We start from the raw sequence: 27,081 nt of genomic DNA, 5'->3' as shown, positions 1-27,081 counted from the left end.
AGTGTAATGTTATCTAGTTAAATAAAAACTAACAGCTCCACAAAATCTAATTAGTTGGGTGTCTGTGGCAATTTAGTCTGTCAACTACCTTTACCTTTTGTCAAGAGGATTCAGGGAATTTTCAGTATATTTCACAACTTTCAAAATTAATCGTTGTACTGTACCTATGAAACTTTTGTGAGAGAGGTGGCCTCATGTTTCTGGTCAGGATAATTTGTGTTGCTGAAATAATTTTTTCCAAGGGATTTAAAACACTTATTTTTATGCTTGTCACTTCTTCAGGCTAATATATTATGAACAAATATTACTTTAACATTAATAAATTCCTTTGGTTTTTTTTCTAGTATGATGGCAGTGAAGAGGACATGTTTGATGGCTACGATAGTTTTGCTGAAAACTCTTTTTTAGCTCAAGTAGATGATTTGGAACAAAAATATATGCAGTCCCCTGAGCATGGAACAATTACTATCCAACCTGCTTTTGAAGAACTTTGTTCAAAAAGCACAGAGACCAATGAGCTTACTATTATTGGCACTGACAGTAACTTGACTGTGGCTCAAACTCGAGATTACTGCTGTTCCCCAAAGACTTTGCAAGAAGATATTCCCATTGAACCTGGAGACGACCTTTTGTATGATGTACCATGCTCACAGGCTTTATATTCTGAAAAAACAAAGAACTCTACCAGTGATTTGAAGAACCCATCTGCTAAAGAAAGTTACCCCCTACCTTCACACCAGACTTTGAATGACATTCCTGTGAAACAGCCCCAGGAAAAGAAAAATGTGTCTCCTGAGAGGACAGAATCTGATCTGAGCCGGAGAAGAAGCCTTAAAGATCGTTTGAAAAGTGCCATGACAGGAAATGCCAAAGCCCAGACACCCAAATTTTCTAAAAGGGAGCAACTGAAAGAAGCTATCCTATCTGAAGAAATTAATGTTGCTAAGAAAACAATGGAATCTTCTTCTGATGACCTGGGTCCTTTTTATTCATTACCCAGCAAAGTTAGAGACTTGTTTGTACAATACAAGGGGATTAAAAAATTATATGGTAAGCCCATTGTTTTCCTAGTTACTGTGATGGAGACATGTTTAGACAAGTATTCGTAAACAAGCAAAATAACTTATGAACCATTATCAGTACTGTAGATTAATTGCTCTTCTCTTCCCCCTTCCCTCACTTCCACTTTCTTTTCTAAGAAGTTTGGGAAATAAGACTAGAATAGTGACTTCATCTGTGTAGAATACACTGTGTAGGGCAACTCTCCAATGCACAGAAGCAGCTCATCCGTCATCTTTGTCTTAGAATTTTTCCTGGTGACCTTGAGAAGTTAAGTCATTTATAGTATATGACAAAGGCAGGTCTTACTGACTCCAGGACTAGGGCAAAAGGTGAGTGGAATGTTTCCTCTTAAGTATTTGAGACTCCCTGGGGAATTGATCAGAATTCCAAAGTTGCCCTTCTCTATACTGTTGTTCTTACTGTAAAAGTGGTTCTCCTAGTTCTGCTCACTTCACTCTGATTGAGTTCATAAGGGTCTTCACAGTTATTACATTCATACATAATAATTTGTTTAACTTTCCCAATAGGATGTTTGAAAAAATTTCCAGTTTTGGGGCTACTGTGAAAAGAGCTGTCTTCAGCATTTTTGCATATGTGCGTCACTTTTTTTCCCTCTCTTTTATCTCTTGGGGTATAGACCTTGCAAGTATTAGCTGGGTCAGAGCATGTAACTTTTTAGCAATGTTTTGGATGATGTTCAAAATTGCTTTGCAGAATGACTGGACAAATCCACAGCTCCTTCAACAGCTCACTAGTGAGCTTGTTTCCCCACAGACCAGCTAACGTTTGTCATTTTCTCTTTCATTATTTCTGTTGGTTTGATGGGTGTGAGGTAGAATCATAGATTTGTTTTGCTTTGCATTTCTCTAATAATGACCTGTAACATTTTTTAAAAGTTACAGATAGCTTTCTTTTTTTGAAAACTCCCTGTTAATATCCTTTGGTGCATAAAGCACTGGACTTTAAGTCAGGAAGACCTAAGTTTGAATCCTGCTTCAGGCATATTGGATGTGTGACCCTGGGCAGGCCATTAACCCCTGTGTGCCTTGGTTCCTTCTTCTGTAAAATGGAAATAATAACAGTATCTTTCTCCCAGAATTGTTGCAAGGATCGAACGAGATGACTTCGCAAATCTTAAAGTGCTATATAAAAGTTGTTACAATTATTGTTGTTACTATTTATCTACTTGGGAATGAATGGTGACAAAGGTCTTATAAATTTGAATCAATTTCGTTTACATCTTGGATATGAAACCTTTGCCACAGAAGTTTGCTGTAAGGATTTTCTTTTCTCATTTACTAGTCAGTTTCCCTCAGAATTTTAAATACTAATAGTAATAGGATTTGTATGGCATTTTTAAGGTTTTCAAAGCACTTTACATACATTAATCCATTTGACATTAAATATTAGATTTGTTTGTGCAATAATTTTAATTGTATATAATGAAAATTGTCTATTTAATCTTGCCTAATTCCCTCTTAATTACTTGTTTAGTTGTGAACCTGTTCTCCTATCTATATGAACCAATTTTCAAAGACTTGCTGCTTTAATTTTACAATCTAGTAATTTCTGTGAGTCTACTAAATGGCAGGATAGGTCTAAGTGAATAGCTCTCCGGAAAATGAATTTTTAAATTTCCTCTCACTTGCAAAATTAGGTTTCCTGAAAAAGACTAATCTGTTTAGTGGCAGGGCTTATTTACAACACGTTTACTTGCTATTTTTCATTAAGCTAGAGGATTTTTAAGCTTTTATTTTTATTTCTTTTGCCACTTTATAGCATTTTATATTAAAAATTCTGGGGAATTGATTTTCATGACTTTTTTTTCCATTTAAAAACCTAAGTGATGTTTAGTTTCTGTGATTTCTTTAGAAAAAAAAGGTTGACCAATTGTCTTAAGATCAGGCTATAGATGAATAAATTTGACTACTTTTTGGATACAAAATGCCCATCTTAATAAAATGCTTGAAAGACAGGATATTTTCCCCAAAATCCATTTTATTTGCTTCTAAGTATAGTGAAACTCCCATGGGGTTTGTTTTCATGAATAGTTTGAGAGGCTCCACATCGTGTAGTCCCACCCTCTTATTTTACAGGTGAGGGGAATGAGCCCAATAGAAGTTCAGTGACAGCTAGGTAAAAGATCTATGACCCAATCTGCAACTTTTGAGGGGAAAGCTAACGAGTTCAGTTTTGCACAGGCTGAATGTAAGATGTGTATGGGACATCTAGTTTGAGATGTCTAATAGGTAGTTGGAGTTTCGAAACTGTAAGTCAGAAGAGAGGTTAGAGCTGACTGGTTAAACATGTATGAGAATCTTGTACATGGTCATTGAATCCTTTGGAGCTGATGAAATGACCATATGGAATAAGAGAGAGGGAGAAGAGAAGGAGACCCAGTTAGTCCAAACTCAAAGCCTTGCCATGTTGTTAAGGCCTGTGTTGATTTCCCTTCACAAATTTCTTGATGAGCAATCAGAGTGGAAGCTTCACACATAGTGGGTACTTAATAAATATTTTTCAAATGACAGGAATAGATAGATAAAATTCAGCCCAGCTGATGTCAGATTCTTAATCAGTTGTTTGATTTAATAGTGTGCTATATTCTGTAACATTTTAATGAAAATTTACACTGTTTTTACTGACATAGAAAAGTTGTACTGGATTTTGGTTGGTCTCCATTTTAGAAGAAACTTTGTAGAAGAACTGACATATAGAAGAGAAAAGTAACTCCCTTCTTTTTTTAAAAATTCTACAGATTGGCAACATACTTGTTTGACACTGAGTTGTCTACAACAGAGAAAGAATTTAATATATTCACTCCCAACCAGTGGTGGAAAAACTCTTGTAGCTGAGATTTTAATGCTTCAAGAATTGCTTTGTAGACAGAAGAATGTTTTGATGATTCTACCCTATGTAGCTATTGTTCAAGAAAAGGTGGGATAATGGTTTTCTTCTTGTTTATTCATACTTATTCCCATAGTAATCATAGAAATGAAGCTTTCATCATTTTGTGTATGTAATGTTTCACTGACTGATAATCTGTCAAGATTGTCTTTTTTCCCCACTGTTTTGTGACAGAGAACACAATAGAACATAAGGTAGAGGGAAATAAGGACTATGAGAGGACTGCAGAAAGTGGTGGTGGGCTGACCTGTTTATTCATCACCCCTTGATCATTTACTAATCACTGAGGGTCCTGCAGACCTTGAGTCTCCATGTCAGGTAACTCAGCCAAAGGGCATGAGGGCCACTGGGCCCTTAAAGGGGGCAGCTTTGACTTTTGTCAGAAGCTGGGGTGGGGAGAGCATAATTAAATTGGCATCTAGTGCTGGGCAGTTGTAATTTCGGAGCTGGAAGGAGCTTTAGAATTCAACTTTTCTTCCCTCTTTCCTGCACATTGGCTTAGCACAGTGCTTGATTCTTGGTGCTTAATAAGTACTTGATTGATCTGTAACAAAGTCCCAGTCATCTCCATACTAATTAGTCTCTGGGGGTTATTGAGTCCTGAATTGTTGTTTGTCCTAGGTTCTTGAAGAGGACTAATGATATCATGAAGTTTGAGTGACTTAGATTTAAGGAAACAGACCTGTGCAAAGTTATCAGCCTTACTCTCTCTTCCAGAGTCATGGGGTCTGCTGGCAAGATATAGGTCAGGATGACCGGAGATGGCCCCAGATGCAGTGGGGAGACCTTTGCCTTTTTAAGCTAAGGTCTTTCCCAGGTCTCAGTTTGTCTGAGGCAACACCCATTCAGTGATTTAAGACTAGGTAAGAGATGAGGCAAAAGATAGCCTAGTTTGCCTACTCAAAAAAAAATCAGTCTGGAAGGGGAAGATCCTTAGGGTTTCTCCCCAGAATCCAAACAGTGAGCAAGTGAGGCTTGTGCTGGGACCTACTATTGGCCAGTAGGAGAGAGCCAGAGTGATTTGGGTTTAAAGGCATGGTCAGGTAGCTCCATTTGAATCACAGTGGGCTTTATCAAAGCCGTTTTGAGAAATCATCTTGAATACACTTGAATTGGACTGCCTGCAAACCTGACCGATTAGAGTCAATTCTTTTTTTCCTTCCTAGGAATCTTCTAACTTCTGGTTTCAAATTATTTGTTTGTTTGTTTGTTTATTATTTTTTTAAAAGAAATAGTGTCCATTCCTGGGGAAGGTACAGTCTGTCTTCCTGGAGTAACAGCAGTTATGGTTTAAAGAGTCCTCGAAGGAGACTGTTTGAGTCCTATGATTCAGGAGCCTGATCTTTTAAATTTCCCTCCTTCAAGAGAAAGGAGGAAACAACTGAAAAATGCCTAAATTTATAGAAATTGGGCCAAAGTTGATATTTTTTCCCTCTGTTCTCTATGTTCTGGAATCAAGTAACCCTCTTATACTTAATGCTTCTTTGTTGTAAATGGGATCACTTACCTGTGAATTGTTGCTAGGTAATTAGCATCTTGAAATCCTTTAACCTAAGTGAAAAACAAAAACTCATCCAGTACATCCCAACGGACCTCATCTGGTCCCTGGGGATTGGCTGAAGGACATTCTGATAAGGAGCTCTGGATTTAGAGTGAAACTTTCTTGTTGCCAATAGACCTTTTTCTAAGCAACTTTGTGAAGAATATCTCTAAATAACTTATTTTGGGAAATCTTAAAGTTTTTTCCAAATTTAGTGTGTTAAGCTTTCTCTTAAAATGTAAACCAAGTAGTTTCTTGAAGTTTCTGTTTATTTTGCAAAAACCATCACATTGGTGGTTTTAGTGATGTTACTTGTCTTATCTCAGGTTAAGTTTCTACACATTTATGAGCACTTAGTTTTCTTAATTAACTTTTTGAAACTTGTTTTTACAGATTTCAAGCTTGTCAAGTTTTGGAGTAGAGCTGGGTTTTTTTGTTGAAGAATATGCTGGAAGTAAAGGGAGATTTCCTCCAATTAAAAGAAGAGAAAAAAAATCTTTGTATATTGCTACTATTGAGAAAGGACATGGTCTGGTCAACTCATTAATTGAAGGTGGAAGAATTAGTGAATTGGGTCTAGTTGTTGTAGATGAGGTTTGTTAATACTTAACTAGTTTATTAAAGCATCATTAGTAATTTAAAAAATTTCCTCAAAGCTATATGTAGATCTCTCCAGACCACAACAAAAGAAAGTACCAAATATGTCATATTTTTAAGATGCCGTAATTCTTAATTCATAATTCTCTGTATATTGGATTTGTATTGGTTATTTGTTGGACATTGTCTAGATTATTAAAAAAGTTTTCTTGATGCCCTTTTTCTTTTACATCAAAGCAATTTCTGCTTATCCTCCTTTCCCCTCCCCCCATCAGTGAATCTTCCCTTGTAAGGAAGAACAACAGTTAAGCAAAACCAGCTAACACAGTGACCACACCAGGCAGTGTATGCGTTACTGCACACCTGTAGACCCCCACTTCCAACCAGAGAAGAGTGGTGTTTTCTTACATTCTTTTTGGAGCCAAAAATAGTCATTATTCAGTGACTTTTATTTTTTTTTTTTATTCTTTCAAGTTCTATAATTTATATATTTATGTAACTGTGTAGATTGTTTTCCTAGTTCTGCTTACTTCACTGCAGCAGATCATACAGGTCTTGTCATGTTCCTCTAAATCAGGAGTGGGGCACCTGCTGTCTTGAGGCCACATGGGACCTTCTAGGTCCTTGGGTGTGGCCTCTTGACTGAGTCAAAATTTTATAGAACAAATTCTTTTATTAAGGGAATTTGTTCCGTGAAATTTGGATTCAGAGAGCCGCACTTGAGGTCCTAGAGGGCCACATGTCACCTTGAGGCTGCAGGTTCCCCACCCCTGCTCTAAATTCTTTGAATTCATCAGTTCTCATAGCACAATAATATTCCATTATGTGCATGTAGTGCAGTTTGTTCAACCACTCCCCAATCTATGGCCACATACTTTACTGTTAGTTCTTTGTTATCACAAAGTCTGTTGCTTTGAATATTTCACTAAAAAGATGCCATAGACTTAAAAGAAATACAGTAACAAGTTCTGAGGAAAGATCCCCAAAGTTTTGTTATCCCTTAAGGTTCTTAATTTCCCACTGATAATGCACTTACTAGAGTTTTAAATTCGAGTTATACATTCATTTTGTGTAAATACTATAAAACCCTATTTTATCTGAAATACATTTAATGCTTTTTTTTTTTTTTTGCTTCATAGTTACACATGATTGGTGAGGGAAGCCGAGGAGCTATACTGGAAATTACCCTAGCAAAAATTCTTTATACCAGCAGTGAGTATTTTCTGAATTGTGATTATTATTTAAATAAGTAGAGAATTTCATTGGATATCGAGACACACACATATACAAGAAGCCCAGCCCTGCCACTGACGAGCTGAGTGATAAAATTCACAAGCTCGCTGTCCACCGCTAAATTTGTGGTGAGGGTGAATGTCCTGGAGGAATGTCTGTTGGCCATCTCTGTCACAGATTGGCGGCTATTGCTGCGCTCTGTTTCAGCTGTGTGTTGCTTTCTTCTCTCTGCCTTGACCGTTCTCATATTCTGGGGCTTCTTCACTGTGGTAAAACCAAATTATCACAACTTCAATAACACACCTGGAAAATTATGTAAAACGAGTTATATTTAGATACCTTTACGTGTTGTGTTCCTTTATCATGGTAGTAATGATATTACTTTTAGAATTCATGATATTCTTTAAAGCTGTGTTTACTGTACACAAAAATTGCTTAAGTTACAGTATCTAACAGACAAAAATCAAAGAAAAGTAAAACTGACAGGCTGATTCTAGGGTCAGAGTAGTTAAAACCAAACCATACCACCTGCCCTAGAAACAGTTCAAACCAGTTTGTGCTCTCTCTTTCCCTCTTGTTCTTCCTCTCTCTCTCCGTATATGGAAATACACACAAGTTTCTTGGCATTGTTGCAGCCCTTCTTTGCTTCCTCGTGGCATTAATAAGGTGCTCCACATTTGGGCACTGCCTTCCAGAAAGGCATGGCTGCATGGAATCCTTCACAGTGTGGAGGGAGATGCTTGACATCAATGGAATCCTGCAGGGAGATGTCCTTGACGTCTGCAGCTTGTGTGTTCCACTCACCAAACAACTTGATGTCAAAGAGCATCTGTCACTGTGGCCACTCTATGTCGTACTCAGTCCTGTCAGTTCATACTTGGCTTGGGCTTGGGTTCATGGCTGCCTTTACTCTACATACTGTAATGGGAAAAGGCTACCATTAATTATTTTGCAAAGCTCTCAGAGACTATACATGTAAAACACTGCAAGGCTTTAAGCTCTCTCTGTATAAATGTTGTGTTGTTAATTTTATTCATTGTAGCTATAAATAACGTATGTTGTAATAACTGATTATAATGATGGACCTGCATTATCAAGAAGTTAAATTATATTCAGTATACTTTGTTTAAAAAAACAGGAAATATTAATACATTATGCAAAGTTACATATCAAAAGGAATTACATTAAAACCTCAATCTAGATGACTGAACCATTCTAACATTTTTTTTCTTTCTTTAGGAATCAGCTACATGGTAGCATAGCATAGAATAACTCTTTAAATCCATTTTGACTATTTTGTTCTAAACATACTAAGTAATATTTTTTCATTTTTTTCCCCAGAAACAACTCAAATCATTGGCATGAGTGCAACGTTAAATAATGTTGAAGAACTACAAGAATTCCTGAAAGCAGAATATTATACTAGTAAATTTAGACCAGTATGTGTTTAAGATTTTCATTTTATTAAACAAAATTATATTCATTTAGAATTTGACATATGTTATGATTTGAGTATTGGTAGTATAATAACATATACTATAAAGAGAAAAGGGAGGCAACAAAAAATTGTCCTGTAAGGAGCCCGTCAACTGTCATACATCATCTCTCATTTCTAATCCACCACCACTGGATTATACATTCAGTCTTGAGCCCTGACATTGCTTAGGGGTCACAGAATCTGTGGTGAAGGGAAAATCGGAGGCTATCACTGGGACTGTCAGAATTTTCTTTTTTGGTCATTACTAAAAAAAATCTCAGGAAGCTCCCTACCTTTTGAGGTGCCTTTTGTGAATTGGGCACTTCCTGTTTGGGGTCTCCCAGAAGAGAAGAAATGTTCCAGGTGCCCCAACAGGTTCCATCTACCTGTCAGTGGAATCATGCTTCCTTAATCTGGACATGCCCATAACACTTAGTGCATATACAGGGCATCCCAAAAGTCTTACTGCCTTTTTACATTTTAGCAACTTAAAAACAGCACTCAGACTTTTGAGGCAGCTTGTGTTATGGTCTTTTCTCAAAACTTTCTCTAATACTAGTACCTGGAGGATAAAGAAGCTAGCTATTTTCATTCCCTAAACAGGTTTAGAAGATTTTTGTTCAAAATAAATGGGATTACATTCCCTACAATAGGTTATTTTTCCAAAAACATGAGTACTATCAAATTTGGCTATTTTCAGAACATATGATCATAATGTTAACTGAAGACGGTTTGTCTGTGTTTATAAAGGTAATTGACCCCAAACAATCACATTAATTTAAAGAAATAAATAAACACTAAATAGCATATAAAAATACACACACGGAAAACAAAATAATCTTAAATTTTGAGGGGAAAACTGAAAAAGTTGCCAGAGTAATCTTAATGATGAGATCTGACCGCGTTGCTGCCCTACTCCAATTCCAGTGACTCTCTATGACCTTAAACATAGAATGCTTTATTCTGCATTTAAATCCCTTCACAACCAGCCCGCTGTGGCCTTTTAAGGCTTCTTGTACTTGGCTGTACTGTACCTTCACTGGACTGTGATCCAGCCACACCAGCCTGCTTGCTGGACCTCCCACATGAGGCTCCATCTGTGGACTCTGCTTCTTACCAGCTCTTTCTCCATGTTGGAGTGCTGTTCCTTCTCGTCTTCACTTCTTGGCTTCCTGGCCTCCTTCAAGTGTCAGTTCAAATCTCAGCTTTTGCAGGAGGCCTTTACAGCTCCAATGATGTGCCTTCCCTGTCAGATTACCTGATATTTGTGCAGTATGTATCTTGCCTGGACGTAGTTGTTTGTGTGCTGTCTTCTCTGTTAGAAGCACCTTGAGGACTAGGGTGGTATTGCTGCCTTTCTTTGTTTCCCCAGATTTAGCACAGCACATGACATGTCATAAGTGCTTAAGAAATGTTTGTTGAATGAAGATTTTTTTTTTTTTAAAGGATAGAGAAAAATGAACTTATTTTGTAAGTAGCGGGGAAAGAGATAGCAGTGGATTCAGAAAGGTTGAAGATAACGGGAAAACTGTAAGATTGAGGTCCGGCTTCTAGTGGTAATAAGAACCAAGACAACACTTTGGAGTAGTTGAATTTGGCAAGGAGAGTCTCTTCTTCTTTGTCAGAACCTGGAGCATATGCCTATTTCCAGAGAGGTGATGAACTCTGAGTGCAAATTAGCCCTGAGTGCAGTTTGAAGTATAATTTTTTTCACTTTGTTTTCCTTGCCTGTTTTTCTGCAATGTAACTAATACAGAAATAGGTTTTGCGTGACTTCACATGTGTAATTGATACATTGCTTTCCTTCTCCATGGGTGCTGGAGGAGCTAGAGGGAGAGAATTTGGAACTCAAGATTTGAACAAAATGAAGACTAAAAAAATAAGTAATGAATTGAATTTTTAAAAAAAGAATATGGAGCATAGAAGATTATAAGACCTAAGTAGAAGTGAGCTGTGGTATATACACTGTGGATAGTGTGGTAGCATTAATTAATGCAGAACAGAATCATGGCCATTTACCTACGAGGCACACAGGAGGTTCTGTGTTTATGCACACGCACATATATATGTGTATATCTATGTAGATATGGTCATATATTATATTAAGTGTCTACACTTTTAACATTCCAGGTGGAGTTAAAAGAATACCTGAAAATAAATGATGCCATCTATGAAGTTGACGTCAAAGCAGAGAAAGGCTATACTTTTTCCCGTCTCCTTAAATGCAAGGTAACGTTGCTCACCAGAGAGGTAACTGGGGATGTTTATGTTGAAAGGAAAGCGTGAAAGTTTTTCTTGTGAAATTAATTCCTCTCATAAATTATGAAGTTAATTCCACTCATAAGAAGTTCTTTTAGAAATAGTTTTTAAAAGAATTTAATTATGTCAAGTGGATTATAATTTAAGAGAAATGAAGGAATTTGTACACTATGTAGGTAGTAGTAGTTTTCAGTTAACACAGATGGAAAAGCTGAGAGTATGAAAATGCTTATATCATTACTAAAGCTGTTTTTTGTTGTTTTTCAGTATTCTGATCATCTTAAGAAGATGGATCCTGATCATTTGGTTGCTTTGGTGACTGAAGTTATTCCTAATTATTCCTGCTTGGTTTTTTGCCCTACTAAGAAAAACTGTGAAAATGTAGCAGATATGATTTGCAAGTTTTTGAAGAAGTATGTTAATATTTTAAACTGTATTTCCTGTGTTATTTCTGTCACAGATTATATCATTACTTTTTGTGAGAATGCTTGACTTAGGAATGAAGAAGCTTTTGTCGAGCATATTCACTATGTGCCAAACATTGAGGATAAAAATTTAAAAAGAGAACAGTCCCTGCCCTCATAGAGCTTGTATTCTAATAGAAATCAATGCATGTTGACAACTGAGAAGTTGGCTGGGGAGGGAGCTTTGTTTTGGAAAGTCCATGTGGTGACAGTGAATGGAGTCTTGGGGTGGTGGATTAATACCCTGTTTTCAATAGCATTATCAGAATTTTTGATTTGATTATGGCTTCAGAACTGGATAGCATAAGGGAGAACAGAGGTTAAAGTACAGCAGTACTGCTGACTCGAAGGTGGCTGGCCATAAGGTAAAGCGTGGTTGTGGCCACATAAGTATGTTTGTGGTGACATATCTTTTAACAGAATACCACCACATGAAGATTTAAGATCTGATAAGATTGTATCGTTAATAATGTCTAGAATCTCCTACCATCATCACAAGAAGTCAGATTCCTTCCCTGTCACTGCCTGTATGGCCTTGGCCAGATCATGTGACCTTTCAGGTCCTCAGTTTCTTCATCTGTGAAATGAGAGGGTTGAACTACATTGAGATCCCTGTCAGCCCTAAGTCTTTGATCAGGACTAGATTTCAGTCAGTCATCGAACATGTATTAAGTGCCTGCTCTGTGGCAGGTGCTGGACTGAGGGCCAGAAAGCAGAAGGCAGAGCTTGGAGAACCTCATGGTCAATGGCTAGATCATCATTCAGCTGTTCTTCCTGGCTCTGATGAAGGTGTAGTAGAAGAGATGGGGCCTGATGAAATCAAAGTTTTACATTTCTAACAGATTTTTTTTGTAGGGACTATCTAAAACACAGGGAAAAAGAAAAATGTGATTTCCTTAAAAACTTGAAGAATGTCAGTAACGGCGGCCTGTGTCCTGTTCTCAAGCGCACCGTTCCCTTTGGAATTGCTTATCACCACAGTGGCCTCACTAGTGATGAAAGGAAGATCTTAGAGGAAGCGTATGCCACCGGGGTCCTCTGCCTTCTGACTTGCACTTCGACGTTAGCAGCTGGAGTGAACCTGCCAGCACGAAGGTTAGTCAGAGTGTTTGTTGACTAGTCTTCTCTAGGCGTTGTCTTTAAATTGTGACTTAATATTAAAATACAATAAATTAACATGTCCAAACCTTAAAAACATTTTCTCAAGGTTTTTTTTTACTTGATCTTTTGTTAAAGTAAACTTGAGATACAATATTTAATAAATTTGATTAAAATGAAGGCTCATACTTTAAAAAAATCATTTAAAAAATCTATTTTATTTATATTTGTTTGTCCATTGCCTGTATTTCCCACATAATCTTTTCCTATTACTTTCCCTACTACTCCCGGAGAACCATCCTATGTAATTCACGAATAAAAGGGGAAAAGCTCAGCTAAAGTAACACACATACAGAAAACAATCTGACGTTGTATGTAATGTTCCTTACCCACATACCCCCACTTCTACAAAGAGAGATTCTGAGCGATGTAAGCATCGATAAAAAAAAGGACTGCTGCACAGTCAGAGGTAGACTCTTCATCAGTTTCACCTAACTGGTGTTCCTTGTTACGACTTCCTTGGATGGTCTATGGGAGAGATGGCTGGTATGCAAAGAAACAGAACAGAACAGCAGGTGAAAATTATGTTAATGTGTTTATCTGATTCCATAGAGTTATTCTGAGAGCACCTTATATTGCAACACAGTTTTTAAAGAGGAATCAGTATCAACAGATGATTGGCAGAGCTGGTCGAGCTGGAATAGATACTGTTGGTGAAAGTATCCTCATATTACAAGAAAAAGACAAGCACCTGGTAATGTAGACCATTGTCTTTAAATGTAGAAAGTTCTTAGGTGTTGAGATTCTAATCCACCATCTTTTTGAGTTTTTCTGTTTTAGAAAAACTCAAATTAATATTTATTAATGTCCTCTTTACATGGAGCATGATAGATTATTTTTATGATTTTTACCTGCTCTGTAGACAGGTGATGAGATTCTGCTTTTAAGATTCATAAATATCTAGTTACATATAATTCCATAAGGTGTTTATCAAAACTTCATGGATATCAAATGCTTTTTGCTTTCCTTTTGAAAAAAGAACGTAGCAATAGAATTTCTTAGCTAGAATAGTAATTTCTATGATAAAATTAAATTAACACTAGGTGTAATGTAGTTTTATTTTATAGGTACTGGATTTAATAAACAGTCCTCTGGAGAACTGTTATAGCCATCTTGGGCAAGAAATCACAAAAGGAATCCAAAGTTTGCTCCTCTCGTTAATTGGGCTAAAGGTATATATGAAATTTTTTACCAACTGATTCAAGATTTTTATATGGAAGTACTTTGCTGATGATCACGGGTCCTTCCCATTGTCTTATTCATTTCTGAATTTAAAATGCAGGAAACTGTAGTCTTAGTGATTTGATTTTAATTTCTTGGCAGATTTCTAGAATTTACTACTAAAAGTGAAAGAGAACACCTGGTAGACACTTAGTAAATGTCTGTTAATTGGAGATTAGCTAAACAAATTGTGGTACATATGTATAACAAAATATTACTGCACCGTGAGAAAAAATGAATGTGAAGAATTGAGAGAAGCATGAGAAGACGTACCAGCTGAAGCAGAGTGAAGTTAGACCCAGGACATCCACGTAAGGCGCAGCAGCAGCATTAGAATGAAGGGAACCAAAGGCTCCCATTGAATGCTCTGTGATTACAGCGGCTGAGCTTGTCTGCTGAGAGAGCAGACATTGTACTTCCTTCTTTTCCCTGTAGAGATAAGAGACTATGGGCATGGAAACTGCATATGCTGACAGACTCTGAGGAAAACTTTTTTTGTATTTATTTTTTATTCTTTGTTACTGTAAGCTGCTTGCTGGTTAGAGAAAAAGGAAAGACTGTATTTGGAAATGGAGGTGATGTAAAAGCCAAAAATAGCAATAAATGTCTTTTTTTTTAATGTGGAACTATTTGTTAACAAAAGGAAGCGTTGATCGCAGAGGGATAATGTGGCTTCATCAAGAAGAGGTCATATTACATAAATTTCTTTATAAATAAATATAAATTACTTTAGAACAAAAGGAAAACCTCACCTAAGAATTCAATGTTCTTAAAATTGGAATAGGCTGGAGAAGAAAAGTGACTCAGTAAGTAAACAAGAAATATTAAAACAGAAGAGTTGGAAAAAAAAAACACAAGAAAATCTAAGAATCCTCTATTACAAACCTCTGTTTTGTATAATAGGGCAAGGAGAGGTAATCTGAATTATCAGATTATCTGAAAATCCTGACAAAACAAAGTCTGCCTTGCATATTTCAATAAATTATGAATTGGAAACCCCTCCAAATTCTTAGAACCTGAGGACAGAATGAAAGTAGAAAGAATCCACTATTCGTCTCCTGAAAGAAACTCCAAATGTAAAGTAGGAACATCATAGCCAAAATCTAGAGCTTTTAAGTCACAGAGAAAAATATTAGAAAACAACCAGAATTAAACATATGCTCCAAGTGGTATAGCATCCAAATTCTTAGATAAGAAGTTAAGGGAGTTACAGAAAGAAATAGACAGTAGAACTATACTAGTAGAGGACCTCAACCTCCCCCTCTCTGAACTTGATAAATCTAACCTTAAAATAAACAAGAAAGAAGTTAAGGAGGTGAACAAAACTCTGAATAAGGTAGATATGATAGCTCTTTGGAGAAAATTGAATGGGTACATGGCACATATACAAAAATTGACCATGTACTAGGGCATAAAAATGTCACAATACAGTGCAGAAAGGCAGAGATAGTCAATGCATCCCTCTCAGATCACAGTGCAATAAAAACCATATGTAATGAAAGATCATGGAAAAATAGACCAAAAATTAATTAGAAACTAAATAATCTAATCCTAAAGAACGAGTGGGTTAAACAACAAATCATAGAAATAATCAACAGCTTCATTCAAGAGAATGACAATAATGAGACAACCTACCAAATCTTATGGGATACTGCAAAAGCAGTTCTTAGGGGAAGCTTTATATCTTTGAATGCCTACATGAGTAAAATAGAGAAAGAGGAGATCTTGGGCATGCAGCTGAAAAAACTTGAAAAAGAACTAATTGAAAATCCCCAAGTAAATACCAAATTAGAAATACTGAAAACCAAAGGAGAGATTAATAAAATTGAAATTAAGAAAACCATTGAACTAATAAATAAAAGTAAGAGTTGGTTTTAGGAAAAAAACAATAAGATTGATAAACCTTTGGTCAATTTGATTAAAAAAAAAGAAAGAAGAAAACCAAATTACCAATATCGAAAATGAAAAGGGTGAACTCACCTCCAATGAGGAGGAAATTAAAACAATAATTAGAAATTACTTTGCCCAACTTTTTGCCCACAAATTCGACAATCTAAATGAGATAGATGATTATTTTAAAAATATAAATTGCCCAGATTAACAGAAGAGGAAATTGAATACTTAAACAACCCCATCTCAGAAAATGAATTTAAACAAGCCATCAATGAACTCCCTAGGAGAAAATCTCCAGGGCTGGATGGATTTACAAGTGAATTCTATCAAACATTTAAAGAACACTTAATTCCAATAGGCAAAATGCCTTCCATACCCAGAGAAAGAATTTTGAAATTCAGTCACAGAATGTAGCAGATCATTTTCTTTTATTTTCTGTTTTGGTTTGTTATATGATTTCTCCCATCCATTTTAATTCTTCTACACAACATGACTGTAATGAAAATGTATTTAATAGGGATGTATGTGTAGAATCTATATAAAATTGTATGCTGTCTCAGGGAGGGAGGGGGAAATGGAGGAAGAGAGGGAAAAAAATAAGTTATATGGTAGTGATTGTAGAACACTGAAAAAAATAAAATTAATATTAAAAAAAAGAAAACAGCCAGAAATACTTAAGCAACAAGGAGTTGTAGTAAGCATCACACAGTACTTAACAGCTTTTGACAGTAAAGGAGAGGAGAGCTTGTAGTGCAGTATCACAAAAGACAAAAGTTAAATTAAGGCTCACAGCCAAGGTTAACCTAGCCAGCAGAACTAAGCATAATATCCCATAAGGGGACCATAGACTTTCACAACACACAAGGTCTTAAGAACCCCAGACTTACTCTACCAGAGTCTCATTTCATTCCAGTATCAAACCTGGTGGTAGATCAGACCAGACCTGTGATAGATCTGATTAAGTAGTGCCTATGGATGTGTAATGGAAGGATTCAGTCACAGTCTTTAGTGAAGGGATTAAACGGTAGAAAGAAGACAAGTAAAGGGAAAGGAAGATGGGAAGGAGAAGTGAGTGGAGGGAAGTGGGGCAGAATTTTAAAGTGGCAAAATACAACTAACAATTGCTTGCAGTGCCAATAGTAACAGGTGGCCTGTACTGCTTTATATGAATGATTTGAAACAAAATTTATTGAAGATGGTTTTATGAAAATAATCAGAGCCGTTTTGTCAACAGAAAAGTAGAGTAGAATGACCAGAAAGATTTCTGGGAAGGGTAAGTGGTTAACTGGTAATTATTTTTCAGAAGTAGAAGGGTAAATAGAACTTTGAGAATACGGTGACAGAACTGGTTAGGAATATGAAGGAAACAGAAAATGATCCTAACCTTTGGTCAATGGTTTGAACTCTGGTCTTCCTGATTCTAGGCCTGTGTTCTGTCCATTTTGCCATCTCTCTACCACTTAATAGAATGTAAGTACTTTGAGGTCAAGCCCTGTTTAATTTTTGCCTTTCTGTCTTCAATACCTAATGTAATGCATGGTCCACAGTCACTTAATACTTAAATTACATTGGATTGAGGAACTTTAATTTTCTCACCTCTGCTTTAGGACTATTCTGGGTGATTATTATAACCCATCATTTAGTCTCTTTTTGTTGTTCTTCCATTTATATTGCTATAGTTATTGTGGATGTTGTTTTCATGTACTTCATTCTTTGTCAGTTCACATATATCTTTTCATACTTTTAATTATTCATTGCTTTTTGAAATTTGTTTCATTACCTTTTTAACGTAAAAAGCATTTTCTCTCCCCACTTCCCCCCCGTCAGTTGAACAGCAGAAGATGGTAATAATAAAAATAAAACTTTCAGAACAAGTGTGTGGATAGTTAAGCAAGATAAATTCTCCCATCATCTCTGTCCACTGTGTTTCGAGTCTTTCATCTCTCTGGAATGCTTCATATTCAGCCCTCTGGCACTGTGGTTTATCATTGCATGTCACAGTTCTAAAGGCTTTCCAGGTTGTAAATTATTGTCCTGATTTTGAGCACTTCACTCTGCATTAGTTGATACAAGGCTTCACTTTTTTTCCAGAAACTATCCATTTTGTCATTTTCTTTGGCGCAATAATAATCCATTACATTCATGATTTTTTTTATCCATTCCTCAGTAATGGGAATCTCTTAATTTCCAGTTTGTTACTACTGTGAAAAAAACCAGCTATATTTTTGTACATATTGGTCGTTTTCCTTTTAGGGATATGCAATGTAAATGAACCTGTTCTCTGACAAATGTGTACGTTGCACACTTTCGAATTTAATCCATCACTTTGTTAAGACTAAACAAATAATAAAATAATAAATTAAGCCCTGATTTGTAGTGTTTGCTGAATGGCTTTTGGGAGCTGATGTGCATACCATGTAGTAGTGGTATCACTGCAATGTTCATTTTTTCTTAGGATAGAGTAATAATCTACGTTCATGTACCACAATTTGTTTAGTCCTTTCCTAGTTGATGGGAATCTCCTTCATTGCCACCTTTTTGCTGTGGTGAATGTGTATGGGACTTCTGGCTTCCTTGGGGTATGTAATTTGTATTGGGATGTTTGAGTGAAATGGCATGGATGTTTTTGTCACTTTTTAAAGCACAATTCCAAACTGTTTCCTCACAGCTGGACCAGTTCACTTCTCCGCCAGTCGTGTGTTAGTGTACAGCCCCTCCCACATTGTTTCAGTCTTTTGACATCTTTGTCATTTTGGTAGGTGTGAGGTGTAACGTAAATCACTTTGATTTACATCTCTTAATAGCGATTTAATAGTCTTTCATATACTTGTTAATAGTATGTAGTCCTTTTGGGAACTGTTCATAGCAACTAAAAAGGATTTTGGGCTTTGTTATGTTTTATTTTAGTTTGTTGCTTTTGGGGAGGACAAAGGAAGTGCTGGGAAGTTCCTGATATGGAAATTTCCACAAATGCACGTTGGCAGCTAAACTGTAATTAATAATTTTAGAAGGTTGACTATACAGAAATTGAGTGATTTGTCCATGACCATACCGCACAGCTAGTATGTATTGGAAATAGGACTTGTACCTAAGTCTTTCTGACTCCAAAACCAGTCTTCTTTCTACTAAACCACATTACTTCCCTTTGGGGATCCTGTTATAAAGTTAATAAGACTAAATTTGATGAATATTTTCTTCCAGCAGGATGTTTTAACTTTTTTTGTTTTAATATTTTAAACCATATCTTCATCTGTCATATGCAAGTTTCTTGTTCGAGTAGCTTACTGATGAATGATGTGTATTCTACCTTTGTATGCTGATGTTGTGATGTTGATTATTCATTTAATTTTCAAACGTTTTTCAGATAGCAAGGAACCTTGAAGGTGTACATCACTTTATGTGTAGTACATTCTTTGGCATTCAGCAAAAGAGTTTATCTGGAGAAAAAAGCCTTTGGGAAGTATCTCAGAAAGCACTGGCGAGCTTGATAGAGAAAGGGCTCCTCCAAAGACAAAGTGTTTGTAAGAATGTAGAAGAGTCCCAGTGTGATTTACAAATCACAAAGTTAGGGCAGGCCTCTTTAAAAGGTAAGGAACTTGGATGAAATACATGGCTAATTTGAATTTCAAAATCAGTGTGTTAATTTTCTAGGTATTTCCATATTTATGTTAAATCTTCCTTACAGGACAAGCTTCTCATTTGTTTTTTTTAATTTTTTTGAATTATTAAAAGTTATTATTCTTAAAGAAGTAGAACCTTTTAAATTTTGTTGGTTTGAAGTTGAATATTGTATATTCTCAGTTTAAAAGGTTAAGTAGTTTAAGTTTTTATAGTTACTACTCTATCTTGAAAATAAAATAAAATAAGTATTTTAACAAGATAGTGGTTATTGAAAGGCTGTAGAGGACCTTGTGGGACTCTTCTGTATCTGAGTAAAATATCGCAATCCTATTTATTTTTTTTGAAAAATCCTTTGAGTACTGAGGAAACTGACTAGAATGATTTTCTCTGTACTTTCACATGGGAGATTATTAGTGGGAAAAAAAAATTTCAGACTCAAATGTCTTTTGGTTTTTTTTTAATATATATTTTCCCCCCAATTAACAAGCATTTACTTTCTTTCTCCTTCATTTCTTGCCTTTTCAAATGTTCAAAAAGAAAGGAGGAAAGAAAAAGGAAACCCTAGAAATAAATAAGTGTAGTCAAACAAAGTTCTTTCATTGGTCATGTCCAAATAGATATTTCTTATTCTAGATTTTGAATCTATCCCATCTCTGTCAGTACATGGGTAATATGCTTAATCTTCGGCATATTGGCATCATGGTTTTCCTTTACATTGGTCAGACCTCTTAAGTCTTTTGAAGTTGTTTTTCTTTCTAACATTGCTGTCTTTGCATTAATCTTCTGTTTTTTTCACTTCATTTTGCATCAGTTAGTAGAAGTCTTTCCAGTTTCCTCTGAAAATTCCTATTTTAGCATTTCTTATGGTGAATTTTATTTGTGTACCATAATTTGTTTACTTCTCCAGTAGATGGGCAGTCCCTTACTTTCCAACTTTTTGCTACTACAAAAAGAACTTCTATAAAGAATTTTTGTTCTTATGGCTTCTTTTCTTCTCTTTTTCATCCCTCTAAATATTGACCTACTGGTGGTATAACTGGGTTGAAGAAGTCTAGTTTGGTGACTTTACTGTTTCAAATTGCTTTCCAGAATGCCTGGATCAATTCCCATCTCTTCCAGCGATGTGTGAATATGCGTATTTTTTGCCGCTCTTCTACCATTTGTCATTTTCCTTTGTTGTCCTTTTTACTAATCTGATAAATATGGCACTCCAGTGTTGGTTTAATTTTTATTTCTCTTTTATTAGTGATTTGGAGCATTTGTTTATATGGCTGGTGAGAACTTGGATTTCTTCCTTAGAAAACTTCCTGTTCACATCCTTTGACCATTATCTATTGGGGAATGGGTCTTGTTCTTAGAAATTTGAATCATTTTTTGTATGTTTGAGATGTGAAATCTTTATCAGATCTGCTGCAGAGATTTCTTTCTCAGGTTTTTTCTTCTGATTTTAACTGCATTGGTTTTGTTTGTGCAGAAACTTTTTTTAATTTTATGTGATCAAAATTCTCCATTTAATCTTTTGTGATCTTTTCTTTCCCTTGTTTCATTGTGAACTCCTCCCTTAGATCAGAAAGATGATCTCTTCCTTGCTCCTCTAATTTGCTTTTTTTTTTTTTGTGGGGTTCATGTAAATATCTCTGTGGTGAGTTGGTCATCCAGAAGGCATTTATTAAGTGCTCACAAGTACTGTGCGAAGTGCTAGGAGCGGAGAGGAAGGAAAACAGTCTCTACCCTATATTCTGTATGAAGACAAAATGTAACAACCGTGTTCCTAAAAGATAAAGATATAGATACATGTGTATGTATACATGTATATATTGTATTTATAAAGATGTGCACATAGCAGTGCATATACTTATGTGTACACAAATACATTATTATATGTTCATGTATGCAATTATGTATACATACATAAGTAGATATACTGTTATGTGCGATTGTGCGTTTATATAAGTAAAGGGTAGGACAGGAAAGATATCCTGCAAAAGTAAGCTGAGTCTAGAACGGAGCTAAGATAACAAGGAAGAGGTGATAAAAGAGAAAATGTTCCTTAATGTGAATTGTAAAAACTAGTAATAAGAGGACTTTTCATTTTAAGACCAGTAGAATGATTAAATCTTGATTTATTCTAAAAATAGTTTTACATAAGTATGTTAAATATTTTAATTGTTTAAGTACAGTGAGAAGGTGAAGTAACTACCAGAAATTTTTTAAAATTTAGTTGTTTTGTGCTAATAAATACTCTGAAATTTTTAGTACAATTCTACTTCACACACCCAGGTCCCTCAAGCATGGACACATTCCAGAGCTGACCCGAAGAGCCTTTCCTGGGAGGAGGATGTCACAACTCAGGGTTTTTCAGACAAGGTTCCTTAATGGAAGCCTCCTAAAATGCTGAAAGGGGACTGTTAAAAGAAATTTAGAATATTTGAACCTTACATAATAGTACGTGCTCTGGACAGCTAGTCAGTCAGTAAACATTTATTAAGCACTTACCATTTGCCAGGCATTGTTCTAAGTGCCTGGGGCACGAGAAGAGGCAAAAATGAGGCCTTGCCCTCAAAGATCTCATGTTTTAATGGAAGAGACAACAAACAAGTATGCACAAACAAGCTATATACAGGATAAATAGGAGATAATTAAGAATTAGAATTAAAGGGTTGGAAAGGCTTCCTATAGAGTATAGATTTTATTTGGGATTTAAAGGTATAATCAGGGTAGCCAGGAGGCAGAGGTTAGGAGGGAGAGCATTCCAGGAATGGGGGACAGTCTGAAAATGCCCTGAGCTGAGAGATGGAGTGTCTTGTTCATGGAACAGCCAGGAGACCACTGTCATTGGCTCAAAGACGTTGTGGCAAAGAGTAAGGTATACGAAAACTGGAAAGGGAGAACGGGGCTCTGCATGGCCAGCAGAGGATTTTGTATTTGATTCTAGAGGCAACAGGGAGTCACTGGAGTTGATTGACTAGGGTTCAGGAGGGTGATGTTGTCAGACCTGTGCATTAGGAAAATCACTTTGCTGGCAAATGAAGGCTGGACTGGGGTGGGGAGATTTGAGACAGATCCCACCAGCAGGTCTTACAAGAATTTAAGTGTGAGTTTTTGAGGACCTGCACCTGAGTTTCAGGGGAGAGAATGTCTTTGAGAGATGTCTCAAGAGTGAAATAGGCCTTGGCAACAGAATGCATATAGGGGTTGAGAGACAATTGGAGGAAAGATATTGAACCCAGTTTTGGACATGTTGAGTTTAAAATGTCTCCTGAACATCTAGTTCAAGATGTCTAAAAGGCAGTTGGGGAGGCAAGATTGGAGATTAACAAAAGTGTTAGTACAGGATAGGTAGATTGTAATTAAATCCGTGTGAGCTGGTAACATCACCAAGTGAAGTAGTGTAGAGAGAGAAGAGAAGAGATCCCAAGACAGATCCTTGCAAGACACCTATGGTAGAGGTGGTGACCTGGTTGAGGATCTAGCAAAGGAGGCTGAGATAGGTCAGATAGGTAGGAGGAGAAAACCGGAGAGGGTGATGTCCCAAAAACCTAGAGAGAAGAGAATATCAAGGAGGAGAGAGTGGTCAGCCGTGTCAAAGGCTGCACAGAGGTGGAGGAACATGAGGGCTGAGGAAAGGACATTGGATTTGACAGTTAAGAAACCACTGGTTACTTTGGAGAGAACAGTTTCAGTGAGATGATGAGGTCAGAAGCCAGAATGTAAGGGGTTAGGAAAAGGGTGACATCTCAATTTAAACTGAAGCCAACTTAAGTTGTATTGGAATGACTTTTCTCCCTGTTTTTTCTTCTTTTCATTAACTGAGGTACTTTTAGTGCTAGAGTGTATTACTGTAGTGCTTTGCACTCTGCGTCATTTACACCTTAGAGTCTCATAACAGTCCTGACATCTGGTTGGGATAAGAATTATTTCCGTTTACGGGCAAAACTTGGATCTAGAACTGTTGATCTACCTACTCTCATAACACAACCAATTAGTTAACAGGACTAGAAAAGTTAGTGAGTACTAGAAAAAGATCCAGTCTTCTGTCTGCTGGTCTCCTGCTCTTTGCTTAAAGAGTGGAAATTGCTATGATAACTCCAACATAAACATTTTAACAAAAGATGTCCTTATATAGCAGCATCCTTAATTAATGTCACCAGAACTTTAGAATTAATGTTCAGTTGTTTATATTTTTAATAAGTGATTTTTGACATTGGGTCTAGTGTCATTTCTTCAGTATGTTGAATTATTATGTCTTCTTTTTCAAGTGATAATATATTTCCTAAAATATTCTAGTGAAATTTTACAATTTCATTAAAAATTCAGTAAATTATTATGGTCTGTAGTAAAGACTTAAATAATGAACTGTTCTAGGCCAGGTCTGACCTGTGCTGGTATGGTGGTTGTGCTCAGATTGAAACAAAATGACACACCCATAGACCATCCTACACTTTACAAAAAAGTTGACTTAAATCTCACAGGAAGCGTTCTTAGCAAGGACACAGCACTGGCAGGTAGGCCCAAGTCCTGCTTGACAAGGATCTTAGGAGATGTTGCGCCTACATTTTTTATTTTTGTTTATCATTTTACTGTGGCTGATTATTAAAAGTAAGTAGTAATTTAAAAAAATATTCCACCTATTTGTTCCTCACACCCTGTGACTTCTTAATATTTTTAAATAATAACAATTGAATGAATTGAAGATTATTTCTTCACCTAGAATAGAAATGTGACTATCCATACTTTTCTCAAAGATGAATTTAAACTAAACATTGCAATTAAAAATAACTAAACATGACTAATGTAGTTCATTTTCATTAAATTATATTGAGAAAAATAGTAAACAGTAAAATAAAAAAATAAAGTAGAAATAGTATTCAGTTTATAATCTGTAAGTATCATTGGACCATAAGTATTTTTTGTCATTATTGTTCAATAGTGTCCAACTATTTGTCACCCCATAGAGGGTTTTCTTGGAAAAAATACTGGAGTGGTTTGCTATTTCCTTCTCCAGTGAATTAAGGCAAACAGAGGTGACTTACCCAGGGTCACACAGCTAGTGAGTGTCTGAGGCTGGCTTTGAACTCAGATCTTCCTGCCTCCGAGTCCAGCACTCTATCCACTGAGCCTCCTAGTTGCCTGGGCAGACATTTACAAGAGCCTAAGGTGTGACATACCCTGTACCAGATGTTGAGATTACAAAGACAAAAATAACAGTCCTTACCTTCAACCAGCTTATTTTCTGCCCAAGGACAACAAGGTATATAGCCTGTGCAAAGACACTGGGGGTGGGATGTGGAATGCCACAGTGAGCCACAGCTAAAAAAATTCGTCTGTGAAATTTAAGAGTGCTTAGGAGGCGGGGAGAAAAAAATTATCTTTGGAAAAATAAGTTGGATTCAGATTGTGAGGAATTTTAAAGGGCTGTTGTACTTGGTGTTGTGTTTTACTTTAGAGGCAACAGTGAGCCACCAGAGCTTCTTGAGCAGGGGAGTAACACAGACCTGGGGTTAATGAATAGCAGTTTGTTGGTCATGTGGAAGGTAAATTAGAGAGGGAAGAAGCTTAGACACAGGGACAGTAGTGAAGTGTAATAGTCTGAGTGAGAGATGATGAGGGCCTAGATGCTAGAGTGGTAGTTGGCTAAGGAAGTGGAGAAAATAATAATAGCTAACATTTATGTGGGGATTACTGTGTCCCAAGCTGTTTACAGTTATTATCTCATTTGATTTTCCCAATAGCCTTGGGAGGCAGGTGGTATTATTAACCCTATTTTATAGATAAGAAACCTGAGACGAACAGAGATTACATGGTTTGCCCAGGGTTATGCAGCTGGGGGTCTGAGAAATGAATGTCTCAAGTGGAATTTGGACTTAGATCTCTCCGACTCCAGGCCCAGTGCTCTAACCATCGAGCCCCCTAGCTTCAGGAAAGAATAGGAAATGTTGTGGAGGCAGAATCAATAGAACTTGGCAGTTGATTGGATATGAAATTGAAGAGCAGGGATTTCTGGATGGCTCAGAGTTTGTTCTGGTTGACTTAAAGGGGTGGCTTTTGGAGGGAAAATAGATTATATTTTGGATATGTTGATTTTGAAATGCCTGTAAGACATTTGGGTCCAGCAGGTGAAGGCTGACATAAAACCAGAGCTCAGATTTGTTTTAAAACATTCACTTTAAAGCCATGTTCTGTAGGATTCCAGGGATAGGGCACTATGACATAGCTTAGGGCATTTCCTAGCACTCTGTCATCAAAGTGGTTTACCATGTTATGAATTGGGGGTCTGGGACACAAAAGTCATTGATTCCTGAACCTGGAATTTGAAAGAAAAAACATCACTGTCATCAGCTTACAAATTTCATAAAATGTTGGCTTGCTTAAGTGGATTTATTACTTAGGTGAAACTTAATGATTATATGTTTAAACATGTGTAAAAATTAATTTATAACATTTTTATGTTGTGATCATGAAAAATAAAAACGGCTATGATACCTTTCTTTTTAGGAACTTTAGACTTGGCTTATTGTGGCATTCTGTACAAAGACTTAAAGAAAGGCCTTGAGGGGCTTGTTCTTGAAAGCTGCTTTCATCTTATCTATCTAACAACTCCGTATGATATGGTTTCTCAGTGTAGACCAGATTGGATGATATATCTCAGTCGGGTAAGAACACATTTATAAGGAATTTCATTGTTTAAAGTGCTCAGAAAATTAAAATCTGTTCTTCATGAAGTATATAAATGGTTCCTCTCTGTTTAGATTTAAAGTACTGAATGTCATCTTGAACTCAGATCTTCTGTATTGTAAAGAAATAATTCCAAATCTAAAGAAATAATGTCTTCAGTACATTTTATTTGCACATAAAGAAAATAGTAAAACACCACAACTATTGATTTAGAATTTAGCACAAGCAGAATTTTTGAGAGGGGTAAAATGTACAATTATTCCCCCTATATGAGGTGAAGCCTATAGGTCTCATGATGTAGTTCAGCTTGCTCAGCCTCTGTTCTTGCTTCTGCTAACCCAGTCCTGGGAGAGCTTGGGAGTACAGCCCAGGGTGAGGTTGCCCTGATGATTTGGCACCCCACCCAGTGAGGAGAAGAAGGCCCCTCTGAGACTAGATGGAATCCTTCCTTGTGTGGACACCTTCAGATGCTTCCATGCTTAGACGTCTTGGGAGGCGAGGAGAGCCGTGCTGTGTATATTCTATACATTGCATTTGACTTGAACCTATGTCTTTGAGCTATGTCTGACTTAGAGTTCTACATACTGAAACATGTATCCTTTATACTATTAAGAAAAGCCTTTATTTTCTTAGAACTGAATCCTCTCAGCCATCCCATGATCCCAAACTAGCTCATAAAGAGCCAGCCCAACCCAGTGATGAAATGAATTCAGGAAATGTTATTTATTACTTGAGATTGAATATTGATCTAATGCGAGTAACATTAAGACAGACAAAAGATGTCATTTGTTGGATGACAAAATATAGTGATATAGTCTAGTTTAATATATCATGGCAGTTGACTCTTGGCATGACTATATACAAATTGTGATTCTAAAATATTGAATGTGTGGTAGATAAAATCTCCTGATCACAGCCTTCGAGTCTCAGTTTTAGGCAATGCTTTGGCGCATTTTCAGTATAGTTTTATTATT

At 36.4% G+C, this 27,081-nt stretch overlaps 1 protein-coding gene across 3 annotated transcripts in view; it reads left to right on the top strand.

Moving 5' to 3' along the window:
• Positions 1 to 27,081, top strand: part of HELQ (helicase, POLQ like) — a 42,899-nt gene that overhangs the window by 4,289 nt on the left and 11,529 nt on the right. For 2 of the 3 annotated variants that reach the window (XM_072622788.1, XM_072622789.1), the window contains exons 2-13: positions 345 to 1,050; positions 3,821 to 3,999; positions 5,903 to 6,103; positions 7,246 to 7,318; positions 8,681 to 8,778; positions 10,947 to 11,045; positions 11,343 to 11,488; positions 12,395 to 12,634; positions 13,250 to 13,391; positions 13,765 to 13,869; positions 19,176 to 19,398; positions 25,928 to 26,085. In XM_072622788.1, the coding sequence (XP_072478889.1) occupies positions 345 to 1,050; positions 3,821 to 3,999; positions 5,903 to 6,103; positions 7,246 to 7,318; positions 8,681 to 8,778; positions 10,947 to 11,045; positions 11,343 to 11,488; positions 12,395 to 12,634; positions 13,250 to 13,391; positions 13,765 to 13,869; positions 19,176 to 19,398; positions 25,928 to 26,085 (2,370 nt within the window). Of the gene's footprint in view, positions 1 to 344; positions 1,051 to 3,820; positions 4,000 to 5,902; positions 6,104 to 7,245; positions 7,319 to 8,680; positions 8,779 to 10,946; positions 11,046 to 11,342; positions 11,489 to 12,394; positions 12,635 to 13,249; positions 13,392 to 13,764; positions 13,870 to 19,175; positions 19,399 to 25,927; positions 26,086 to 27,081 lie in introns of those variants that run through there. The other variant, XM_072622790.1, reaches the window with a different exon arrangement.

Source organism: Notamacropus eugenii, chromosome 7 (genome assembly GCF_028372415.1).
Source record: "Notamacropus eugenii isolate mMacEug1 chromosome 7, mMacEug1.pri_v2, whole genome shotgun sequence".
In the NCBI taxonomy this organism is placed as follows: domain Eukaryota; kingdom Metazoa; phylum Chordata; class Mammalia; order Diprotodontia; family Macropodidae; genus Notamacropus; species Notamacropus eugenii.
The sequence above is the reverse complement of the archived record's forward strand: the minus strand, read 5'-3'. Positions and strand labels throughout refer to the sequence as shown.